This window comes from Falco biarmicus, chromosome 14 (assembly GCF_023638135.1).
Source record: "Falco biarmicus isolate bFalBia1 chromosome 14, bFalBia1.pri, whole genome shotgun sequence".
NCBI classification, from domain to species: domain Eukaryota; kingdom Metazoa; phylum Chordata; class Aves; order Falconiformes; family Falconidae; genus Falco; species Falco biarmicus.
In genome coordinates, this window is record NC_079301.1 from 2,715,977 (window position 1) to 2,735,399 (window position 19,423).

A 19,423-nucleotide genomic window follows, 5' to 3' on the forward strand; every position below is an offset into this window, starting at 1 on the left:
TTAATAATTAATGCCAGAGACATGGTGTTTGAAATGCAGATGTGATAACTGGAGGCCTGGCAAAGCTGTTCAGAGGAAGCAGATTTGGATGCTATAGGGAATAGGCACTCCCTTGCCGGCTGGCTCTGAAAGCAGACCTGGGTGCAAAGCAGGGCCTATGGTTTAGATTATATTCCCCTCAGCTGTTAATTACCTGAACCTACTTTGAAGTTTTTCTCTTTTTATCCTCTGCATGAAAAGAGATTGGTTCAGCCAAGGGACTTGAAAAAATGATCAAATACATAGAGTAGAGGAGGGGAATAGAACTTCAGATATAAAAAAAGATAAGGAAGAAAAACACTCAGGGAAACATACAGGAACGTATTAGGAAGTGCATGAGTGTGGCTCGATGTTTCAAGCGAGTTGTGCTGCTCTAAGTTATTTCAGCCATTAAGTAAACCCCTGCGTGTTTTATGAACAGATTTGTTAAAAGGAATCTCTCACTATATGTATATAGTTTACATTAATTATTTGATGAAAGTACCATAGGTGATTTCCTATGCTATTTTTAATTCAATAAAGTCATTTAAACCTCCTTATGTTTGGGGCTATTTAATGAGGTGCGCAACATTAACAGAATCACCAATGAGCTGTTACTACAAGTATTAAGATTTTGCAAAAAAAAAAAAAATCACTCGTTTTTGCAAAGGAGAGGGACGGGCACAGCTTGGGTTCCCCACTGAAAGGGGAAGGGGGGGGGGGGGGGGGGGGGGGCAGGTGCCTTCCAGCATCTCAGCTCCTTCAGCCTCCGTGGGGGACCCGCGGGTGAATTTTCCCAGCAAGTGGGGAGCAGGGTGGCAGGGCGGCCCCGGTACGGGGCGGGGGGGAGGCAGGGGTGGGGGGATGCTGCCCGCACTCCGCCAGCCGTGGGAGGTGCTCGGGGACCGCACCAGCACCCCCGAGAGCAGGGAAACTCCCCATCACCAACAGCAGGGGGATTACCTTCTGCCACACGGCTGTCGCAGCGCAAGGCGTCCCCAGGGGGAGTGGGGCAGTGTCCCCTGGGCGCGGTGCGGCGCGGGCTCCCCTGGGGCACAGTGCGGGCTCCCCGGGACGAGCGGTGCCGCCGGGTCCCCGGGGGAGGAGGAGGCCACCGAAACCGCCTCCACCCTTGTTGGCTTTGCTGCCGCAGCTCGCTCCCTTTCAAAGCGTCGCCAGACTCTCTTTTTGACGCTCTTCCCCACTCGTTACAGCCTGTCCGTTCAAAGGCTAAACTTCCCAGCAACTTCACTAAAAACCTTTGAAACAGGGGGAAGGGGGTATTTGGAGGGGTGGGAAGGGCTCTTCCTTTTTGGGTTGTTTTTTTTTTTTCTCTCTTGAGTACAGTAGGTGAAGCAATCTCTCGTGAACTCGGGGCTGGCTGTGTTTAAAATTTAATTTGCAGTCGTCTCTCTTCAAGGCGCAGGCGTCTTGCATTTAAGCCTATCACCTTGGCATCTCGGCACAGCCTCTCCTCCCGCTGATGCGGAGAACATCTGCAGCCCACCTCATCCGAAACCCAGTATTTTCCCCCGGTTTCTCTTCGCAAGCATCCTCTTTCACCGTGACGTAGGGGAAAGACGCGGCTGTGCGGTAGCCTAACATATAGGTGTACACCTGCGTGATGCTCCTCGGGGGGGCAACTCGCGGTGGCGCCGGGTTATCCAGCCGCGTGTTGTTTACCTGCAGCTACACCGGGTTGTCCAGCCGTGTGTTGTTTACCTGCAGCCACACAAAGCTCCGAGGTGCAGAGGGTGACTCCGTCCCGGGGCCGGGACCGCCTCCATCTCCACCAAAACGGGTGTGGGAGCGCAGCCGTGTCCGCGTCACGGGCGTGGGGTGGCCCGGGGAGAGCCACGCCTGGGGGGGAGAGGGGCTTTTAATGAAATCACAACATTCCAACAGTTTTCTATTAAATCCTGCTAATTTTCTAGGTGAAGGCTGTGAAGTGAATGTGAGGAAGCATTAAAAGGGAATTGAATTTGCATTCCTTATGCTACAGGCACATGTTTACATGACCTTTAAAACAGAATTAAAGCTGTATCATCAGCAGCTGTAGGCAATTCACATTACTAAGGCAATCAAATCAGAAGGCTAAACTAACTATAAAACATAAATTAAACTGATAGAGAATCATCCTAATTCACTAGGTTTACTTGCAATTTACTTATCCGCTACTAGTAATTTCTAAACAGTTTGGAGAAGCGGCAGATAGGAAACGCTGGGATGTGGCACTTCGGGAACGGATTGTCCGGGGGGCAGAGCTGGCTCCCCCCGGGCTCCGCTCCGGGATGCGGGAGTCGCAGCCGGGCACCGACCCCCGGCCAGGGCGCCTTCCCAGGGGCGCAGGCAAGGGCCTACAAACCGGTACCTGCAGCTCCTGCGTGGCTAAACCCCCGGCTTCCCTGGCTGGCTCAAGCCCCCCGGGGTCCTCTCGCTCCCTGGAGGACCCTCGGGCGCGGCGTTTGTTTTCTAAAACGCGAATAAGTCAACGCGCGATAGAGCCGGCGCTGCGCCGCTCCCTTCTGCCCTCCACCCCCACGCCCAAAGGGGACACTTTCCAATGACTGAAGCACAAAAAAAAAAACCAAAAAAAACCACCAAATAAAATCGATACCGCCCGTGATTTCATTAAAAGTTTGCAGAGCGCGTTTCCTCGGTTCTGCCCCAGCGCTCCCGGGGGAGCGGGCCGGCACTGGGCGCTCCCCGCCCCGCTGCCCCCCGGTGCTCGGCCGCAGCCCCCTCCCCCCCGACTGGGATTTATTCTTATTTATTTCTCGCAGGCGGCGCAGCCGAGGGGCTGCTTCTCTCCCTCCCATGGCGACTTGTCCGTGTGCGCTTCCATGTCTCCCGGGGACCTGCGCTGATTTATTGCCCACCCGCCTTCCCGTGAACTTCTCCCCCGCTGTGCCGGGGCTGCTTGCGGCTCCCCCGCCCAGGAAGGGGTGTTGCAGCCCCCCGGGGCTTTAACCGGCCTCCTCCCGGCCGGGGCGGGGGGGGAAGGTGCCAGGAGATGCCAAGGGACCTGGGGGAGAATGGCTGGGGAGGGCTCAGCCCCAGCAGCTCTTTCTGCAGGGGCTGGGGGGCGGCGAAGCCGAGGCAAATGGAAGCACAAGGAGGGGAGGAGGGGGGGCGGGGGGTCCCCGCTCCAGCATCACCTACCCACCCGGGGTGTGCAGAGCACCCCCATCCCGAGGTTCGCCCTGGCTGGGTGATGGGGTGCCTGGGGTCCCAGCCCTCCACCACCCAGCCGGGCCAAGCCTCGGGATGAGGGGGCTTCCCGGGGAGGGTCCAAGATCTGGCCGTGGGCAAAGCCTTTGTCTGCGGCGTGGGCCCCGCCGAGCCGCCCTGCCAGGCTCAGGCTGCGCCACCGCCGGCCCCACGCAAGACCCCAGCGGCGGGCGGGGGGGCTGCGGCAAAGCACCCACCGGCGCGGGCATGGTCCCACCTGGCGCAGCCGAGCCCCCTACCCCTCGACGTTTTCCAAGAGCAATTCCCCAGGGAAACACCTTCCCGCAAGGCAGCCTGGCCTGAAAGTTCAGGTTTTTTAACAGCTTTGATTGGCGCCATCCGGATGAAACGGGGAGTAAACTTTCCACCGAGCTGTAAACGTTTCGTCGGTGAGAAAAGGAAGAAGTAGCAGTACCATCTACGTATTTACAAATGTAAATCTGGGAATGACGAGGCGCTGCGAAAGGCAGGAGGCGTTTAGATCGGCGTTTAGATCCCTCCGCAGGATCAAGGAGCATCGCTGGATGCTTTGCAGGCTGAAGGCTAAAGCTTGGGAAAGCGTAACGTTTAAAAGAAGAAAAAACCCCCACAAACCAACAACCATAAAACAACAAAAGCAAACCCTGCGTTGAAATTGTTCAGAGAGCTAACAAACAGCGATGCAGGTAGCTGCCACCCAAAGAACACAGCTGTTTGTCTCATTAGTCAGCAGAGGTTAAATAGCAGCGGTTTAGCGCGTTTCAAATCCAACCCGCTTCCCTCTAAATACATCTGAGCAGGAATCTGTCCGTTCAGGAATTGTGTTTGAATGATTTCTAAAAAATACAGGCAGGATGGCCTCTGGTTTGGAAGGGGAGCGGGACTCCGTCGCCCCCGCCCAGGGCTGGCCCTCACCGGCCGCCTCGCCCCCGTTGCCTGCGCCTGGGGTGGGGGGCAACACACTTGAAGGCCGCGGGGGCGGCAAAAAAAACCCACAACAAACCCAAACCAAAAAAACCAAAACCCAAACAAGCAAAAAACCAACCCCACACGGGATTTCGGTCCGGGATGAAACAGATCATTCTTGTCATCACGCCTGTCTGGATGGCACGGTGAGGAAAGTGCCTACGTAGAAAGGAAGCGATCCGCATCGTGGTGCAGCCCCGGTAACTCCCCCGTGACCTCCCACGGCACCGCCGCAGCCCCGCGCCGCCGCCTTCCCGGCCACGCTTCCCCGTGAAGCACAACAACGCCCGACGGTTCCGTACGTGCATTTAATAAACGGCAAGATCGCTCCCACAGTCAAATGTGCACTTTGGTGAGACTTCCTGGAATTTAATTTTTAATTTTTTTTTTCCTGTCGACTGCAAATCAACCAAATGTTCCAGACAATACCTGCTACAAACCAACCCAGCTACAAAATAACGGTGACTTGATCATGACGTGGTAGTGCACAAATGAACGACATCATTTTTTTTTTCCAGCAAGTACCTTTTTCAACATTAACAACGTGGAAAAGAGAATAGTAGTAGTAGTAGTAGTAATAATAATTAATAGTAGTAGTACTACTAATAATAATAATAACAATAAAATAATAGTAATAATAGGCGATTCGAGCAGAGGAGCGAGAAGTCGCTCCAAACGCTTGGAAACCGCAGCAGTTAGAATACAAATGCTATTTACCTTGTGATTTTCTCTGCCCGGGACTGGCTTTATTGTCCCTCCCTAGCCTTTCTCGCGGTGCAGGACCAGCCCAGCCGCAGCAACGCTCCCTCCGTGCCGGGCTTATTACTAACGGGCTGGTGCTCGGAGAGATTTGGGGGGGCTGCATTCATTCTTACATTAGGACTATTTTAATTTGCAATCTGTCAGTCCATCTCCTGGCTGTGGCTCTAAGATGGGAGTGTGGCTCTCCCTCCTCTCTCCCTGCATTTACTCACGTTCAAGAGCAGCCAACAGAGACCAAAAAAAAAAAAAAAAAAAAAAAAAAAAAAAAAAGGAACTAATTGAGCTTGTGTCGGTATTGGCTAATTTCTGCTAATACTCTGTAAATTCCTCTTTTCCTCCTAACCTTCCCCCAAGCAGGTTAGGTTTTCACAAAGCATCTCCGGAGATCCAGGAGCCGGTTTCTCAGCCCTGCCTGCTGAACGGATGGGTGGCTGGGCTTCAGCGTTAGTACCAGCGCCTCGATGTACACAATGAAAACCTTAACTCCTGGCTTCAGAAACGGTTAAATTGCCCTTTCCCAACCCCCACCCCCGTTATGATTGACTCTGTTTTTAAATTTGCACTTGTTCCCACCAAGCGCAATCTAACTCGTCCTGTCTCTAAAGTGAACTTGTGTTGAAGGTGAAGTTTTCAATATAGAGGTCATGACACCGAGCCACAGCTTACCGCTCCATGCTGTATTAAACACAATCAAAACGAACCCCTTTTAGACCTTTTTTTTTCCTTCCTCTCCTCCCGCAGACGAACAATGAGAGAGAGAGAGAAAAAAAAAATCTCTAAAATATAATAAAAGCCGCTCTGCCACGATCATAATAAACCCGTTCCTCCCGCTTCTGGGCTGGCTCTCTCCGGTCCCTACCTATCGAGGCGCCTATGGAGCCTATACGCAGAGGCAGGCGGGCTCCCCGCGGGGCAGCTCGGGGGACCCGCGGGTGCGGTACCGGAGCGGCCGGAGCCCCCCTGCCCCGCCGCCCCCGCCCGCCGCCCCGCCGGCTCCGCTCCGGTGCCGCCGCCTGCCCTCCGCCCGCCGCCGCGGCGAGGGGACGTCCGAGCCGCGCACCGGGTGACCCCCCGAAACTGCCGGTCCCGCCGGTGCCTCCGCCGGGCGAAGGGAACTGCAGACAATTTACAGCCCCTCCGCTTCCAAGCGGGGGTTTTTCTCTATAGCGACTTCTAGCTGCCCCAAGACGGTAGGCTGCCTTCGGCTATTGTGCGACCTTTTTCATGCCAAAGATTTAGCAGGGGAAAAAAATAGATATTAAAGGGAGTTATTTGTTGGGGAAACGCGGGTCCGTCCAGCGCCGAGGCACCCAGAGCCAGGGGGCTGGAGCGCCCAGCTCAAACCCAGAAACTTCTTTTTTTAAAAAAAAAACTTTAATGGATTTCAGTCTATGAAAAATAAGTTACAAATTCTTGCAACAGTAGCTTTGCATGTACTTATTTTTCTCCCATGTCCAGACGGGGTCGTCTATTGAATAAGGCTCTTTTATTCTGCATGGGGCAGGGGATTTGTGGCCATGGTCCCCCTTTTATTCCTCTCTCTATGGAAACCCAGATCATGGGGAGAAATATGCGAGGCTGAATAAAGAAAAGCAGCAGAAAGGACCGCTTGAGAGCGGCATCTGTTACACTTGGGAAGTTAGACTGACAGGAAAGAGCTAAAGAAACCCTCTCCAGCAGATTAGTTAGAACAGCAAGAAGATTTAACTATATGCAGATAAAAACACTATAAAATACTCCATACTCTCCCATAGGCGAGATGAGAGTCTCCTCCGTCAGGAGCGGAGTGCCGCGGAGCCGGGCTCTGCCTTAGATACATTTGCAACAAATATTAAAATGGGACGTTCGGGGTTTTATTTCCCTGCTAGAGACTCTGCCTTAATTAAACGGCGGATCTGAACATCTATTTTCACGGGCAATGGGATTTGAAAAATTGTTTCGGAAGTTAAAGTGCAAATTAATTTTAAATAATTTAGTTACGTTTTTATACAGCGCGGATTTCCCTCCCCCCCCCCCCCCCCCCTTTTCTTCCGCCGGCTCCGGTGATATTTATTTCGAGAAGCTTGTGAAGGCGGAGAGAGGGGAGGAAAAAAAAAAAAGGAAAGAAAGGCGGAAAAAAAAAAAAGCAAGCGGGCTGCTAATATAACTCCTTCCCTGCCCTGCCCGCCTTCCCCCGCGCCGCCGGCGGGCCCGGCCGCGGTGCTGCCCGCCGCACCGGGCTCTCCCGGAGACGTTTTCCATGCCCTGACCCCCCCGCTGACCCCCCCGCCCGCTCCCCACCGCCCCTCGCACACAAACCGCTTCCCCCCGCTACCTGCAAACTTTATTTTTTTGTTATTTCTTTTCCCAAGTTGCCCGCGGGGCTGCGGGCAGGGCGCGGAGCCGGGCGCGGGTGCGCAGCGCAGCGGCCGCCCGTCGGGGACGCGCCCGGGGACCCGCAGCCTCCCCGATATATCGCGACCTGCCTCCAGCCACACACCGCGCGCTACCAGCCAGCCCTGCCTTTGCCCCCTCTCGCACGCTGCGCCCTGCCCGAGCCCCGGCGAGAAATTATTGCGATTATTATTATTATAATGAGGCAAGAGATGCCACCCGGCTATAAAGGAATCGGAGGAGCGCTCACCTTATTTATATCTATTTTCTCATTTTCTTGAATTTTCTTCAGATCTGTCTTCTCAGAGAAACTAATGCCTTAATGACTTTCTGGTAGCTGCAAGCCTTCTTTTATTTCTGCTAAATATATGAAAATGTATGCAAATTTAAATCAAGCTTAACCTAGGAGCTCTTGCAATATATTTAATGGAATTTCAAACCAATAAGGGAACTCTGATGCAGTCTTCTGTAAGTGCAAATATAATTACGCAGCTAGGTTACCTCCAAAATTATGCAGGGAAAGGTCATTTTTTAACTCGGGAGCGGTTCGGCGGTACCGGGCTCCGCCGCTCCCCGCCGTTCCCCGCCGCCGAGGGGCCCCGCCGGGGCTGGGGGCTCTGCCCGCCGGGCCCGGGCCAGCCGGGGGGCACACCGCTCCCCCCCGCCGGCCCCCGCGCGGGGAGAGGGGGGGCTGGGGACCGCACGCGCCTTTTCCCCCTTTATTTTCCCATTTTTCCCGGTTGGGGGTGGGAGTCTCCCCCCCCCACCCACCGTACGGCGGGATCGCACCGCGCCCGGGCGCTGCCTATCGCGAACTTCGAGGGGTTCTTACTGGCGCGGAGGCCGGAAAGCGCCTTTTGGGGGTGTTTTTTTATTATTTGAGGGTTTTGTTTGTTTGGGGTTTGGGGCTTTGTTTTTTGACGTTTGGTTGTTTTTTAACTTTTTGCTCCCCGGCGGGAGCGCCCGGCCCGGGGCAGGCGGGAGTGGCGCGGCTCGGGGCGGCAGCGCAGCGGCAGCCGCCAGCGCGGAGGAGCAGAGCGGGCAGCGCGCACCCAGCGGCAGAGCCCGCCCGGCCCGGGGGGCTGCGAGGGACCTAGGGGCGCGTCGGAAGCCGGTCCGCGCCGGGGTGGTCCCGCAGCGCTGCCGCCGGTCCGCCGCCGTTTAACCTCTGCCGCGCGCTCCACCGGCGCTAATCGCTCCCCATTTAAGCCGTGCCCCGCGTCCTCCCCTCCCTCCCCGTCCGGCGCGGAGCGCGGCGCGGAAGGAGTTAAGCAGCGGGGCCGCCTCACGCCCGGCCCCCGGTGCCGGCGGAGTGATTCACTTCCTGCCTCGGGCCCGCGCGGCGCCCGGCCCTCGCCCCGCCCCCGGCCCCGCGGCCGGCCTCCCCGCCCCTGCCATTGGCCTGCGCGGCGCGGCCCCGCCGGCGGCGCGCCCCCATTGGGCGGCGCGGCTGCCAGTCGGCGCTCGGCCGCTGCCCGGGCCGCCGTGCCGGTGGATGTCAAAGGCTGAAGCGGCGGCGCCGCCACAGTATAACTCGTGGGGGCTGCGCGGCGGCCATGGCCACAGCCGCCTCCAACCCCTACAGCCTGCTCGGCTCCGGCTCGCTCGCCCATGCGGACGGCGCGGGCATGCAGCAGGGGAGCCCCTTCCGCAACCCGCAGAAGCTGCTGCAGAGCGAGTACCTGCAGGGCGTCCCCGGCAATGGGCACCCGCTGGGGCACCACTGGGTGACCAGCCTGAGCGACGGCGGGCCCTGGCCCTCGGCGCTGGCCGGCGGCCCGCTGGAGCAGCCCGACGTCAAGCCGGGCCGCGAGGACCTGCAGCTGGGCGCCATCATCCACCATCGCTCGCCCCACGTCTCCCACCACTCGCCCCACGCCAACCACCCCAGCGCCTGGGGCGCCAGCCCGGCCCACAGCGCCTCGCTGGCCCCCCCGGCCGCCGCCGCGGCCGGGCAGCCCCTCAACGTCTACTCGCAGGCCGGCTTCGCGGTGGGCGGCATGCTGGAGCACGGCGGGCTTACCCCGCCGCCCGCCGCCGCCGCCGCGCAGGGCTTGCACCCGGGGCTGCGCGGCGAGGCCGGCGGCGAGCACGGCGAGCTGGGCGGGCACCACTGCCAGGACCACTCGGACGAGGAGACGCCGACCTCGGACGAGCTGGAGCAGTTCGCCAAGCAGTTCAAGCAGCGGCGCATCAAGCTGGGCTTCACCCAGGCCGACGTGGGCTTGGCCCTGGGGACCCTCTACGGCAACGTCTTCTCGCAGACCACCATCTGCCGCTTCGAGGCCCTGCAGCTCAGCTTCAAGAACATGTGCAAGCTGAAGCCGCTGCTGAACAAGTGGCTGGAGGAGGCCGACTCCTCCACCGGCAGCCCCACCAGCATCGACAAGATCGCGGCGCAGGGGAGGAAGAGGAAGAAGCGGACCTCCATCGAGGTGAGTGTCAAGGGCGTGCTGGAAACGCACTTTCTCAAGTGTCCCAAGCCGGCCGCCCAGGAGATCTCCTCGCTGGCAGACAGCCTGCAGCTGGAGAAGGAGGTGGTGCGGGTCTGGTTCTGCAACCGGCGGCAGAAGGAGAAGCGCATGACGCCGCCGGGCGAGCAGCCGCAGCACGAGGTGTACTCCCACGGCGTGAAAACGGACACGGCCTGCCACGACCTCTGACCGCGGCCCGGCGGGCACCGGGGGGGCGGGCAGGACTGCGGGCAGCACTGCGGGCAGCGCCGCCGGGCGCCGGCTTGGGCTTCCCGAGGGGCGGCCGACGCGGGGCCGGGGCTCCCCGCTCGCCGCCTGGGCAATAGAGTTTTTCCTCTCTCCGACCTTTCTGCCGATCGGTACACGGTGTTTACTCGCAGACAAGGTTTGGTTTCGGTCTCCGCTAGGACGAAGGAAAAAAAAAAAGGGGGGGGAGAAAAAACCCCATCACCACCAACCCACAAACGAAAACCCACGAGAAAAAAAAAAAAAAGAAAGAAAAAAACCGACAGAAAAGGAAAGACAGATGTGTGCCTATGAATAACCTTCCAGCGCCTTGGTTATATCAGCTGTATTTCAGGTGAATCTGTTTTACAATAGACTAGTTTTGCATTTTTAAAGACTTATATAGCGTTTTTAAATGTCTGAGGTGTTTTACTACAAACTGTACACAATATTTGTGACCTAATTTGTATCGAATTGATCAGTCAAAACGTTTCTCCCTTCCCCACGCACCGGCAGTCACCCAGCGGGGACGGGGCAGGGTGGCCGCGGCCCTATCGCCCCCCCCCAGGGGACGGGGCTCCCTCCGCGCCCGCGGAACCCCGCGCACCCGGCTGCCGCACGCACGGCTGTGAAGAACAGGCTTATTTGTTGCAGCTTTTCTCTTCAAGAACTTCCCAGCACCGTCAAACGGTCGGGTTACAGTCCTGACCTCCCCCCTCTTCTCCAAGGGAAAAAAAAAATGCAATTATTATTTCTAAGAGATTTATCCGAAATTAAGCATTACAAACAAAATCGTGGCATTTGCCAGTCTTTTCCTTTCCGAAGATGAGTTGGGCTTTTTGATCAGCGCCAGACTGAGAGGTCTGTAGTAAAACACCTTTATACTTCTGCGCTTTGGCTTCGGAAATCAGTTTCTCTGTATTTTGTTTCGATGGTGAAGAGGAATGAGGTGTCTCACGGATTTCGGGGCGGGGGGAGGGAAGGGGACAGAAAACGCCCGCGTTTGGTTCATGCTGAGCTTATTTCCGCGTCACAGGGAGATGCTGGATTTGTTGAAAAGCTTTCATTAAAAAAAAAAACAAACAAAAAACAACAAAAAAACCCCAAACCCAAACAACAACACAACAACAAAACCCAAAACGAACAGGGAGAAAAACAAAAAGAAAAAAATCCCTAAAATGCTAAAAAATCACCATTTTTTCGGCACAGGGAAGTGCTGAGCTGTAACCGCCCCCTCCCCTCCGCCCGGCCGTGGCTGTGCCGTGCACACGGGCGGCGTGTGCGGCGCCCACGCACGAAGGAGAACCGCTGCGTGGGTGCGTGTGCGGGGCACGGCCCAGCTCACCCGCCGTCCCCGCACCCCCCGCGGCCGGGCTGGCTCGGGGCCGCCGGGCAGGGCCGGGCCGGGCCCCCCCCCGCACCCCCCGGCCCGCACCGCATCCGCACCCCGCTCCGCGGTTCCCGGCGCAGCCCTTCTCCCTCCCCGGCGCTCAGATTTTTTCCTTTCGACATTTATATTTTTCAAGTATTTTTCAGTAAGCGCTAAAAAAAAAAAAAATAAAAAAGAAAAACAAAAAAACTCGACACTGAGGACCTGCCTATTTCTGCCGACTTTATAACTGTACAGTTTTGTATATTAAACGTTTTTTGGAAGTTATTAATTTAAAGAAAGATCATTTAGTTTATTCATTTAGTAACTGATGTATAATAAACGCTATTTTCATTAAAGGTTGCTTTTTTCAACTATTTTATCCAAAATTGCCTATTGCAGTTGCCAACAATTATTTATTTTCAATAAATTCCGCATTATGTTTAAAAAAAAAAAAAGAGAGAAAAAAAAACGTTTCCGAAAGAAAAAAAAAAGCCTAAATGGTTGTCGGAACAAAAAATAATAACGAAACACACGACTCGCTGTAACGTTTGGTTGTCGACCAGTTTTAGTCAAGGGGTTTATATTGACGCAATATTTTATTGTTGTAAAAGGAAAAAAATTAAAAAAAAGGTTTAAATAAACATTTTTACAAAAAAAAGAAAAAAAAAAAGCTGTAAAACCCACGTTGCGTTGTTTGTGCGCTGGCCGAGCCGGGGGTGCGGGCAGCGGGGGGCTCCTCGGAGGGGGCGGTGGGGAGCGCCCCGGCCTCGCCCCCTCCCCCCCCGCCGGGCTCCCCCTGCCCGGGCAGGGCCGGTACCCCCCGGGGAAGGGCTCGGGGGGGGCCGGGCCCGGCAGCGCCCCGCGAGCCGGTTTCCACCTGCCGCGAGGCCGCGGAAAAGGCACTTTTGGGGTGGGAAAAGGGGGGCCGCGGCTTTTTTTCGGGGGTGGGGGGGCCGGGTGGCGCTAGGCGCTAGGATGCGCCGCTGCATGTAGATGCACTATGGATGCAGCTGTTTGTGTGTGTACGTATAGCTGTACCGTGTACATCAGTGCAGGGCGCGGGCAGCGCTGCCCCCTCGCCCCCGCGGCTCTGCGCGCCCGCGCTGCAGCCGCCTCCCGGCTGGTGGCCCCAGCTGCCCCGCAGCCCGTGGGGGCCCGGCCGGGGTCCCCCCCTGCCCCCCCGCAGCAGGAATCGGGGCACCGGGGAAGTTTCTTTTGTTCCCTCCTTCCCCCCGCCCCCCCTCCGCGGGCCGCGCCGCCGGGGCCGGGCTCCTGCGCCCCGACCCCCCCCCGGCCCGGGCCGCCCCCCGCGCCCCCCGGCGGGCCGCGGAGTGCCGGGGAGGAACAATAACAGTTAATCACATCTAATGGGGTGAAACGCGGAAGATCCAGCCCCGGCAGCCGGGCCCGGGCGCAGGGAGGAGGGGGGGTGCTGGGGGCGGGGGGGGGGGGGGGGGTGCAGGCAGGGAAGCAGCAAACTTCACAGCATCAGCAACGCGATGGCCTTTTATATTTTTTTCCCCTTTCCCTCCTTCTGAGGCCGAACCTTGGAGAAAACAATAACCAACCCTGCTGCGAACAGTGCGGGGAAGGGGACGTTACCTTTCGGAGTCCCGAGCAGCCACCCGAGCCGGGAGTGAGCTCTTGCCTTTACCAACCCCGCAGCAGGAGCAGCCAGCACCTTCCCACAGCAGCAGCCACCCCGTACCTGTCAGCCAGAGAGGATTTGGGCTGTAAACAGTGGGCGATGCTTTGTCTCTTCATCATAAAACTGATTTTTTGCTGTAAACCTTTGCAAGCTGCAGCACAGGGCAGACACCGCGATCCTGGAGGCAACGGGCCTGTGCCGCTGGGGCAGCAAAGCCCAGCTGCTTCTGCAGCTGGACAACAACCTGCAACTCTTTCCCAAAGGATTACAACAGAAGGAGAAGGAAACATAGCTCCCCAGCCCCATCACATTTCTCAGTCAACCCCAGAAACAAAATAACCATGCACCGAGTAGCATGGGTACCAAACCAGGAGTAAATGCCCGTGGTTTGGAAACAGCGCCAAGTACGGGCACGGAGGAAAAGCTTGGTGCGAGGACGTGCCCTGTGTGGTCACGCTGGCTCTGGCCAGGCAGGGTCCGGAGGGGTGAAGGTCTGGAAGGCAGCGCTGGTTTGGAGGAAGGACAGAAGGCGTTTTGCTGAAATGAGCCTGGTTTAGAGCCCTTTGGCTGTTCTGTAAATGCAACTGCAGCCAGGGCTGGGTTATGTGTTATTTTTAAACAAATTCTGTTAAGAGACAAAAGAGATGAGATAAAAGACGGAACCAAGTAAGTTTATAAACAGGAGGACTTAGAAAACTACTTGAAAGCTGGAAAAAATAGGGAAGGAGAATCTGATTTAAAGAAAAGACAATCTCTGTTATCGCCCATATATTTTATTATGCCTGTGAGCAAAATGAAACTCTTTTGTGCCACCTAATGTTAAGTACAGATCACTGTTGTCTTCTTCGCTGCCCATCACACGCGGTGTGCGTGGGGAGGCCTCGGGGTGCTGGGCACATCTGGGTGGCGGGGGGATGCTTGGCCTCCCAAAGTCCCACCGAGCCAGGGGCAGGAAGAGAAACTTCAGCTTCGCAGACACGGGTCAGGTTATCTTCTGCATTTAGGAAACGATTTTAAGAAGAACTCAAGAGGGGGTGGAAAGAAGCATGGAGTATAATCATAAGAGACTCCAAGTTCGGCCTTAGTTATAATGCAGTAAATCGGGCACGAGCACATCTAGGCTGTGCCAGCTGCCCACCGCCCCACGCCCTCTGCAACCGCCCGGCTCACCCGGGAGGCCTTGCCATTGCAGGCTTGGCACACACGTGTCTCCTGGAACGGAGAATTTATGGTGTGTACTTAGCAGCCATTCACATTAATGGAAGATACTAATTTAGCATGGAAATATCTCACACACTCCTTTAAAGAAGAAAGGGTTGAAATCAAGTATTTCTCTGATAACAATGAATTACACTGCTTTTGTGATTTTAATGGAGAGTGTTAAATGGCTCTAACAATTTTTGAGGCTGAGTCTTCTTGGCTTTTTTACATGACATGAAAAGAAGAGAACCTGAGGCTTCCTTCGGGTTTAAATTTCAAATATTCTCAAGCTGTGCTCTCCTCCCTGCTAAAGAGGGCCAGGACCATGGGAGGGGGCTCATCTGAAAGCAAAAATTACTAAAAAGTAAGCAAAGATGGTATTTCACTTTGTAGTGGTCTTTATAAATCATTCAGAATATGGACCATTCAACTCATGCCTAGACTACATCTGACGAATATGCTTTTAAAATACCTCAAAATTCAGTATTGTGATTTTTTCTTTCTTTGTAGCAACTCCATAGGCTCAGGCAGAGCAGGCTAGAGCGCTTGGTCTTACTGGGACTGCATCTGTGTACAAAAACCACCACCCATTCCCAGGGCAGGACCACAGGAGGATGGGGGTACATTTAAAATGTTAAGTCCTCCCCCCAGGAGCCAGGGAGCATGTGGGGCTGGGAGGGGATGCCCTTCAGCCAAGGGTCCGATCCCAAAACCCAGACATAATTCATCACTTCACTCACCAGAGCAGCTTCCATGTAATCCAGCGGGCCGCTTCCCTGCAAATGAAATTATTCATTGGTGTCTTTGCACAATCTAATTCCAAGGCTTTGTTCTAGAAAAAATGTTCATTGAAGGTTTTAGGCAGGTGACCCCAAAAATACTCACGGCCATCAGGGTCTACATTTGTACTGGCTTTCCTCTTTTCCTAGCGTCCTGTAACCAACAGACTGGAAAGGCTCCACAGCAATTACATATTTAGGATATGTGATAGCTGCAGTTAAGATCTTTGCGACTGATTGCAGGATAAAATTTGCTTCAAATGTGCAAGAGCCCATTTTTAAACCCCAGTCTTTCAGCTGCTTTCCATTATATATATTCTGAAGAATCAAAAGCAATTAGAGCATAAAAAGTCTAAATGGTAAATAATTTCCAAATCAAAACCTTTATTAAAGCAATAAGCATCTATTTTTGTTAACACTGTAAGATATGGAAAAGGCCATACTAAATAACTTTTGTACTAATGTAATGAAAAGAAAGCCAGGCTTCTACGCTGAGGAGTGGTATATGAAATCTTGCCTCAGACAGATTTTTGGTTGTTTTTAGGATTCAGGAAAGCAGGGTAAGCAAGAGGATCTCAAACTACCATTTTACGTGGCGGTGATGCGAATGGTGCCATGGTTTACACACGCTTGTAAAGGGATTTGTACATGGATCCATGGCTTGCTGATCCACAGGAAGCCCTGCATGCTGTGCCAGCCTCTAAATATGTGTAGAATCACGTCCTTGATTAAAATGTTAAAACAGTGTTAAATCTTGGAAGGGGATAGGAAGGGGAGAGCGAGGGAGAGCTGTCATTGGGATGAGCCTGTCAACAAGAAGTTAAAAACCTAACGGTAAATATGATTTCTGCCGGCCCTGGTTTTGCAGCGCTATCGATTGTGGGGTCCTGGCTCTGCAGCTCTGCACGGCTCCTGATTGATGTTCTGCTGGCACGGAGCAGCACTGAAACAGCACCAAGGAGCCTGCTGCTGCAAAAGTAGTTTTTAAAATGTGGGTATCTCTAGCAGAGACTGTGAGAAGGCGGGCAGTAGCCCTCCTCACCCCTGGTACTGTTGAGAAACCAAAAATCCTGCTTCATTATTCTGCCGCTGGATTTTATTTTATTTTTTCAAATTATGCCAGTCCTTGACTTCTGCGCCTCGAGTACAAATAATATTTACCCAACGTAGAAACGCCATTTCTGAACTGAAGTTGTTTTCCTTTTTGGCTGAAGCATGAAGTTTTGTTTTGCATATTTATCTTCAGACTTCGGTAAGGAAAAATAAAATAAAATCAGCCTACAGATCTTAGTCACCAGAAAGTGGCTCGGGGCAGGGGGGAATGACGACGTCTGAGCTCCTCCTGCCATGTTGGCCGGAGTGCAAATGGAGGTAACACGAGCTGCTCCTGTTCGGGGCTGTACTTCTGTCTAGATTATGGGATTAGTCTCTGTTACATCTATCTACAGTTAGGAACTTGTGATCCAGTTAAAGCAGCTTGAAAGGCGCCCAGCAGGTGCTGGGGTCCGACTCCACAGCACAAATTCTGTGCAGTTACTGGGGAAAAATAACTGGCCTTGTGCGGAGCTTTCCAAGGCTCCCACAGGGGGCAGGGAGGGGGGGCTGGGATTCAAAATCCTGCCAGAGCACCCCTCCAGACAGGGAAAATGAGCTGCACCCTCTATGTTGGGTTTGTTGGGTTTTTTTTCCCCTAGACCCTGAAAATGGAGTTGCTAACACATAAATATAAACGCTATCGACCATGGGTTTGTGGTACTTTGCTGCCCCTTGCTTCACACGCGTTGCATGGGCACAGTGCATCTCTTCGGTCTAAGAAATGCTAATTCAGTGCTGGAATTCTGAGTTTGCAGAAACTGTCTTGTAAATGGCACAGGGGATTACTAAATCTACAGGAAGATTATAGCTCTGCATATGTTTAGACTATTGATTTAAAACTTTATTACCTTCGGTATAGATTCTTCAGGAAGGAAACAATTCAGCAGTGGGAATTCTGTCCATGTAAAGCTTTTGCAGGGTAGAATCCTTCTGTACAATCCTGCTTTTCAATAGAGTAGACAAGTGTCTCTGTAGGTGATGCCACACAACTCATGTTGATGGGCGCAGGGACGACAAGGCACCTTCCAAATACCAAATCCTGCGCTGCTCAGCCAAAACTTCTCATAACCGCAGCAGAGAGAGGATGCAACACACCCAAAGTCACCCAGCCATGACAACCTTTTAGTGGAAAAAGTAATAGTATAGGTTTTCTATTGTATGTTCCTCATAGTATAGTAAAGCTGTAGTACAGCCTAAGAAAATCTGCCTTTGTAACAAGATCTGTACATAAATGAACACATGGTAATGTGACTGGCAACGGTTTTCTCAGAAAAACATGCAGTTGCATAGTAAGATAGTTATAACAGGATTAGATTCCAAGTACAAAGCTGAAGTTCAAAGATTTTTCAGAAGGATATATGAGAAAATTACAAACCGTGATGTTTGAGGTTTCAGTTCCCCGTGGTGGAGAACCCTTGTGGCTGAACATCCCTTGGGCCTTCTGAGCTGAGCCTGGGCAAACCCTGGCTCCTGTTCTGCTGCAGCCATCCCAGCGTCGGGTGCAGAGGAGTACAACAAGCAGTCGGGTAAGGTCCTGGGTTCCCCTCCCTGCAATCTGCCCTCTCTCACGCCTGACCCCATGGAGCTGGGCATCCAAGGCACAGCAGCCCGCGCATCTAATACTCGGTGCTGGCTCTCACCCCCCTGTGCAGGGGCTTTATCCTCCCTAGGAAGAAGCATTGTTGAATCTCTTCAAATGCCTTTTCTTGGGCAAAAATAGCATGTGGAGCAATTCAAGCCCGATACAGTAAAATAGACAGCACCTATAACAGGATCTTCATCCTAAATCCAGATTAAAACCTAAAGTCTACATCAGTTTATATCCATTTACGATGCTGCACACCAGACCTCCAACCACCCCACATCCAAAGCTTTAAACTCACCGTGAACATTTCCTGCTCTACAATGTTCTTCATTCTTGACTATAAAAAACTTTTCGCTGCTTCATACAACAAATGAAAGAATACCAGACTACTTTTTTAGCAGAAAAGTCTTGAGGGGGGTGTTTCTAATCTCCTGAAGGAAACACGCACACATGTCGTTCTGAGTAGCTGCTACTTCTTGTGTATAACAAAGGCAGGACAAGCTGGGAGCCGTGGCTGGAGGAGGGCAGACACCCTGCACGGCCGCAGGAGAGTTGAAAGGGATGAGTTCAGGGGGTGCTCGTTTCCATCCCCATTACAACGACTGTCTTCAGAAGAGATTTATGTCATGCCATTTCTTTCTCTTGCCCCAACCTAAGCCACAAAAATGCGGTATCAGAATTGTAACGCCTCATATATTCTAAGGAAGATAATAGTAAACTGTGCTGCTTTGACCTTTTCGGGATTTCTGCTGTTTGATTCACTCGCCGCGGCCATCCCTCGTGTTTGCAGCGGTAACCCGTGGGGATGCAGTGCAGTGGGGGCCAATCCAGCTACAGAATATTGAAAAGGTTAAAGTCTATGTTTATGAGTCTATTAAATGTTTATAGTCTTTCACAGGCTATACTGGGCATTAAAATTATGATATCTCATTCTCATAACAAACACTGTAACGAGAACAGAAAATGGCAAAGCATGAATCCCTTCTGAAGGCAACGTTTGTAATGACAGCACAAAACCAGCACAGTATCAATTCACTCCTTTGAAATAGCAAAAAAAGGAAGAGATGATGCCATGAACCTAAACCACGTGTAGCATGACACAGTGACAGATCTTCCAACCAGAAGGTACCAGTGACCCATGCCACCCAGCCTCCCGTCTCCAACACTGACCTTCAGCAGATGTTCCCGTGGAAATTAGGAAACCTAAAGAGAGACTAGATGTTTCCATCAATCCTCAGAGGTTTTAAGCTAAAATGCGAAAAATATAACTTTTTGGAGACTACAGGCACAGAGCTGTGCTGCTGGGGATACCGCTCCTGTTCCTGCAAGCTCCTTGAAGCCTGCTCAGGCCACCATAAGCTGTTTACTTTGCTTTTACACATAACAGTGGGTTTTATAGACCAATTAAACACTGTACGTATATGTTTTTCTTTTTATCTGTTCTAAATATATCGCATCTTAATTTCACTGTGTGTTGTAAGATGGCTACAGTACATTAACGAGTGCCCATGAACACGGACACTATACTCCTCCTTCAGCCAGGCTCCGAACACACCCCACATCCCCCAGCTCTGGCTGCATCACAAATCCCCATGGCAGATACAATCCTATGAATACGTGGGAAGACCCTACCATGAGCAGAGTTTTCATACCCCAAAAAGGAGCGGGTGCACCAGGGTCTTCTTTATTCCTGAGCAATTTCATATGAGGAATGAT

General features: G+C 53.3%; 1 protein-coding gene across 1 annotated transcript; it reads left to right on the forward strand.

The window, feature by feature from the left end:
• Positions 1-8,788: 8,788 nt before the first annotated feature.
• On the forward strand, positions 8,789-11,855 carry POU3F4 (POU class 3 homeobox 4). The gene has a single exon (XM_056360145.1). It carries the CDS (start codon positions 8,886-8,888, stop codon positions 9,990-9,992), a length of 1,107 nt encoding a protein of 368 aa, XP_056216120.1. The 5' UTR covers positions 8,789-8,885; the 3' UTR covers positions 9,993-11,855.
• The last annotated feature ends 7,568 nt before the right edge of the window (positions 11,856-19,423 follow it).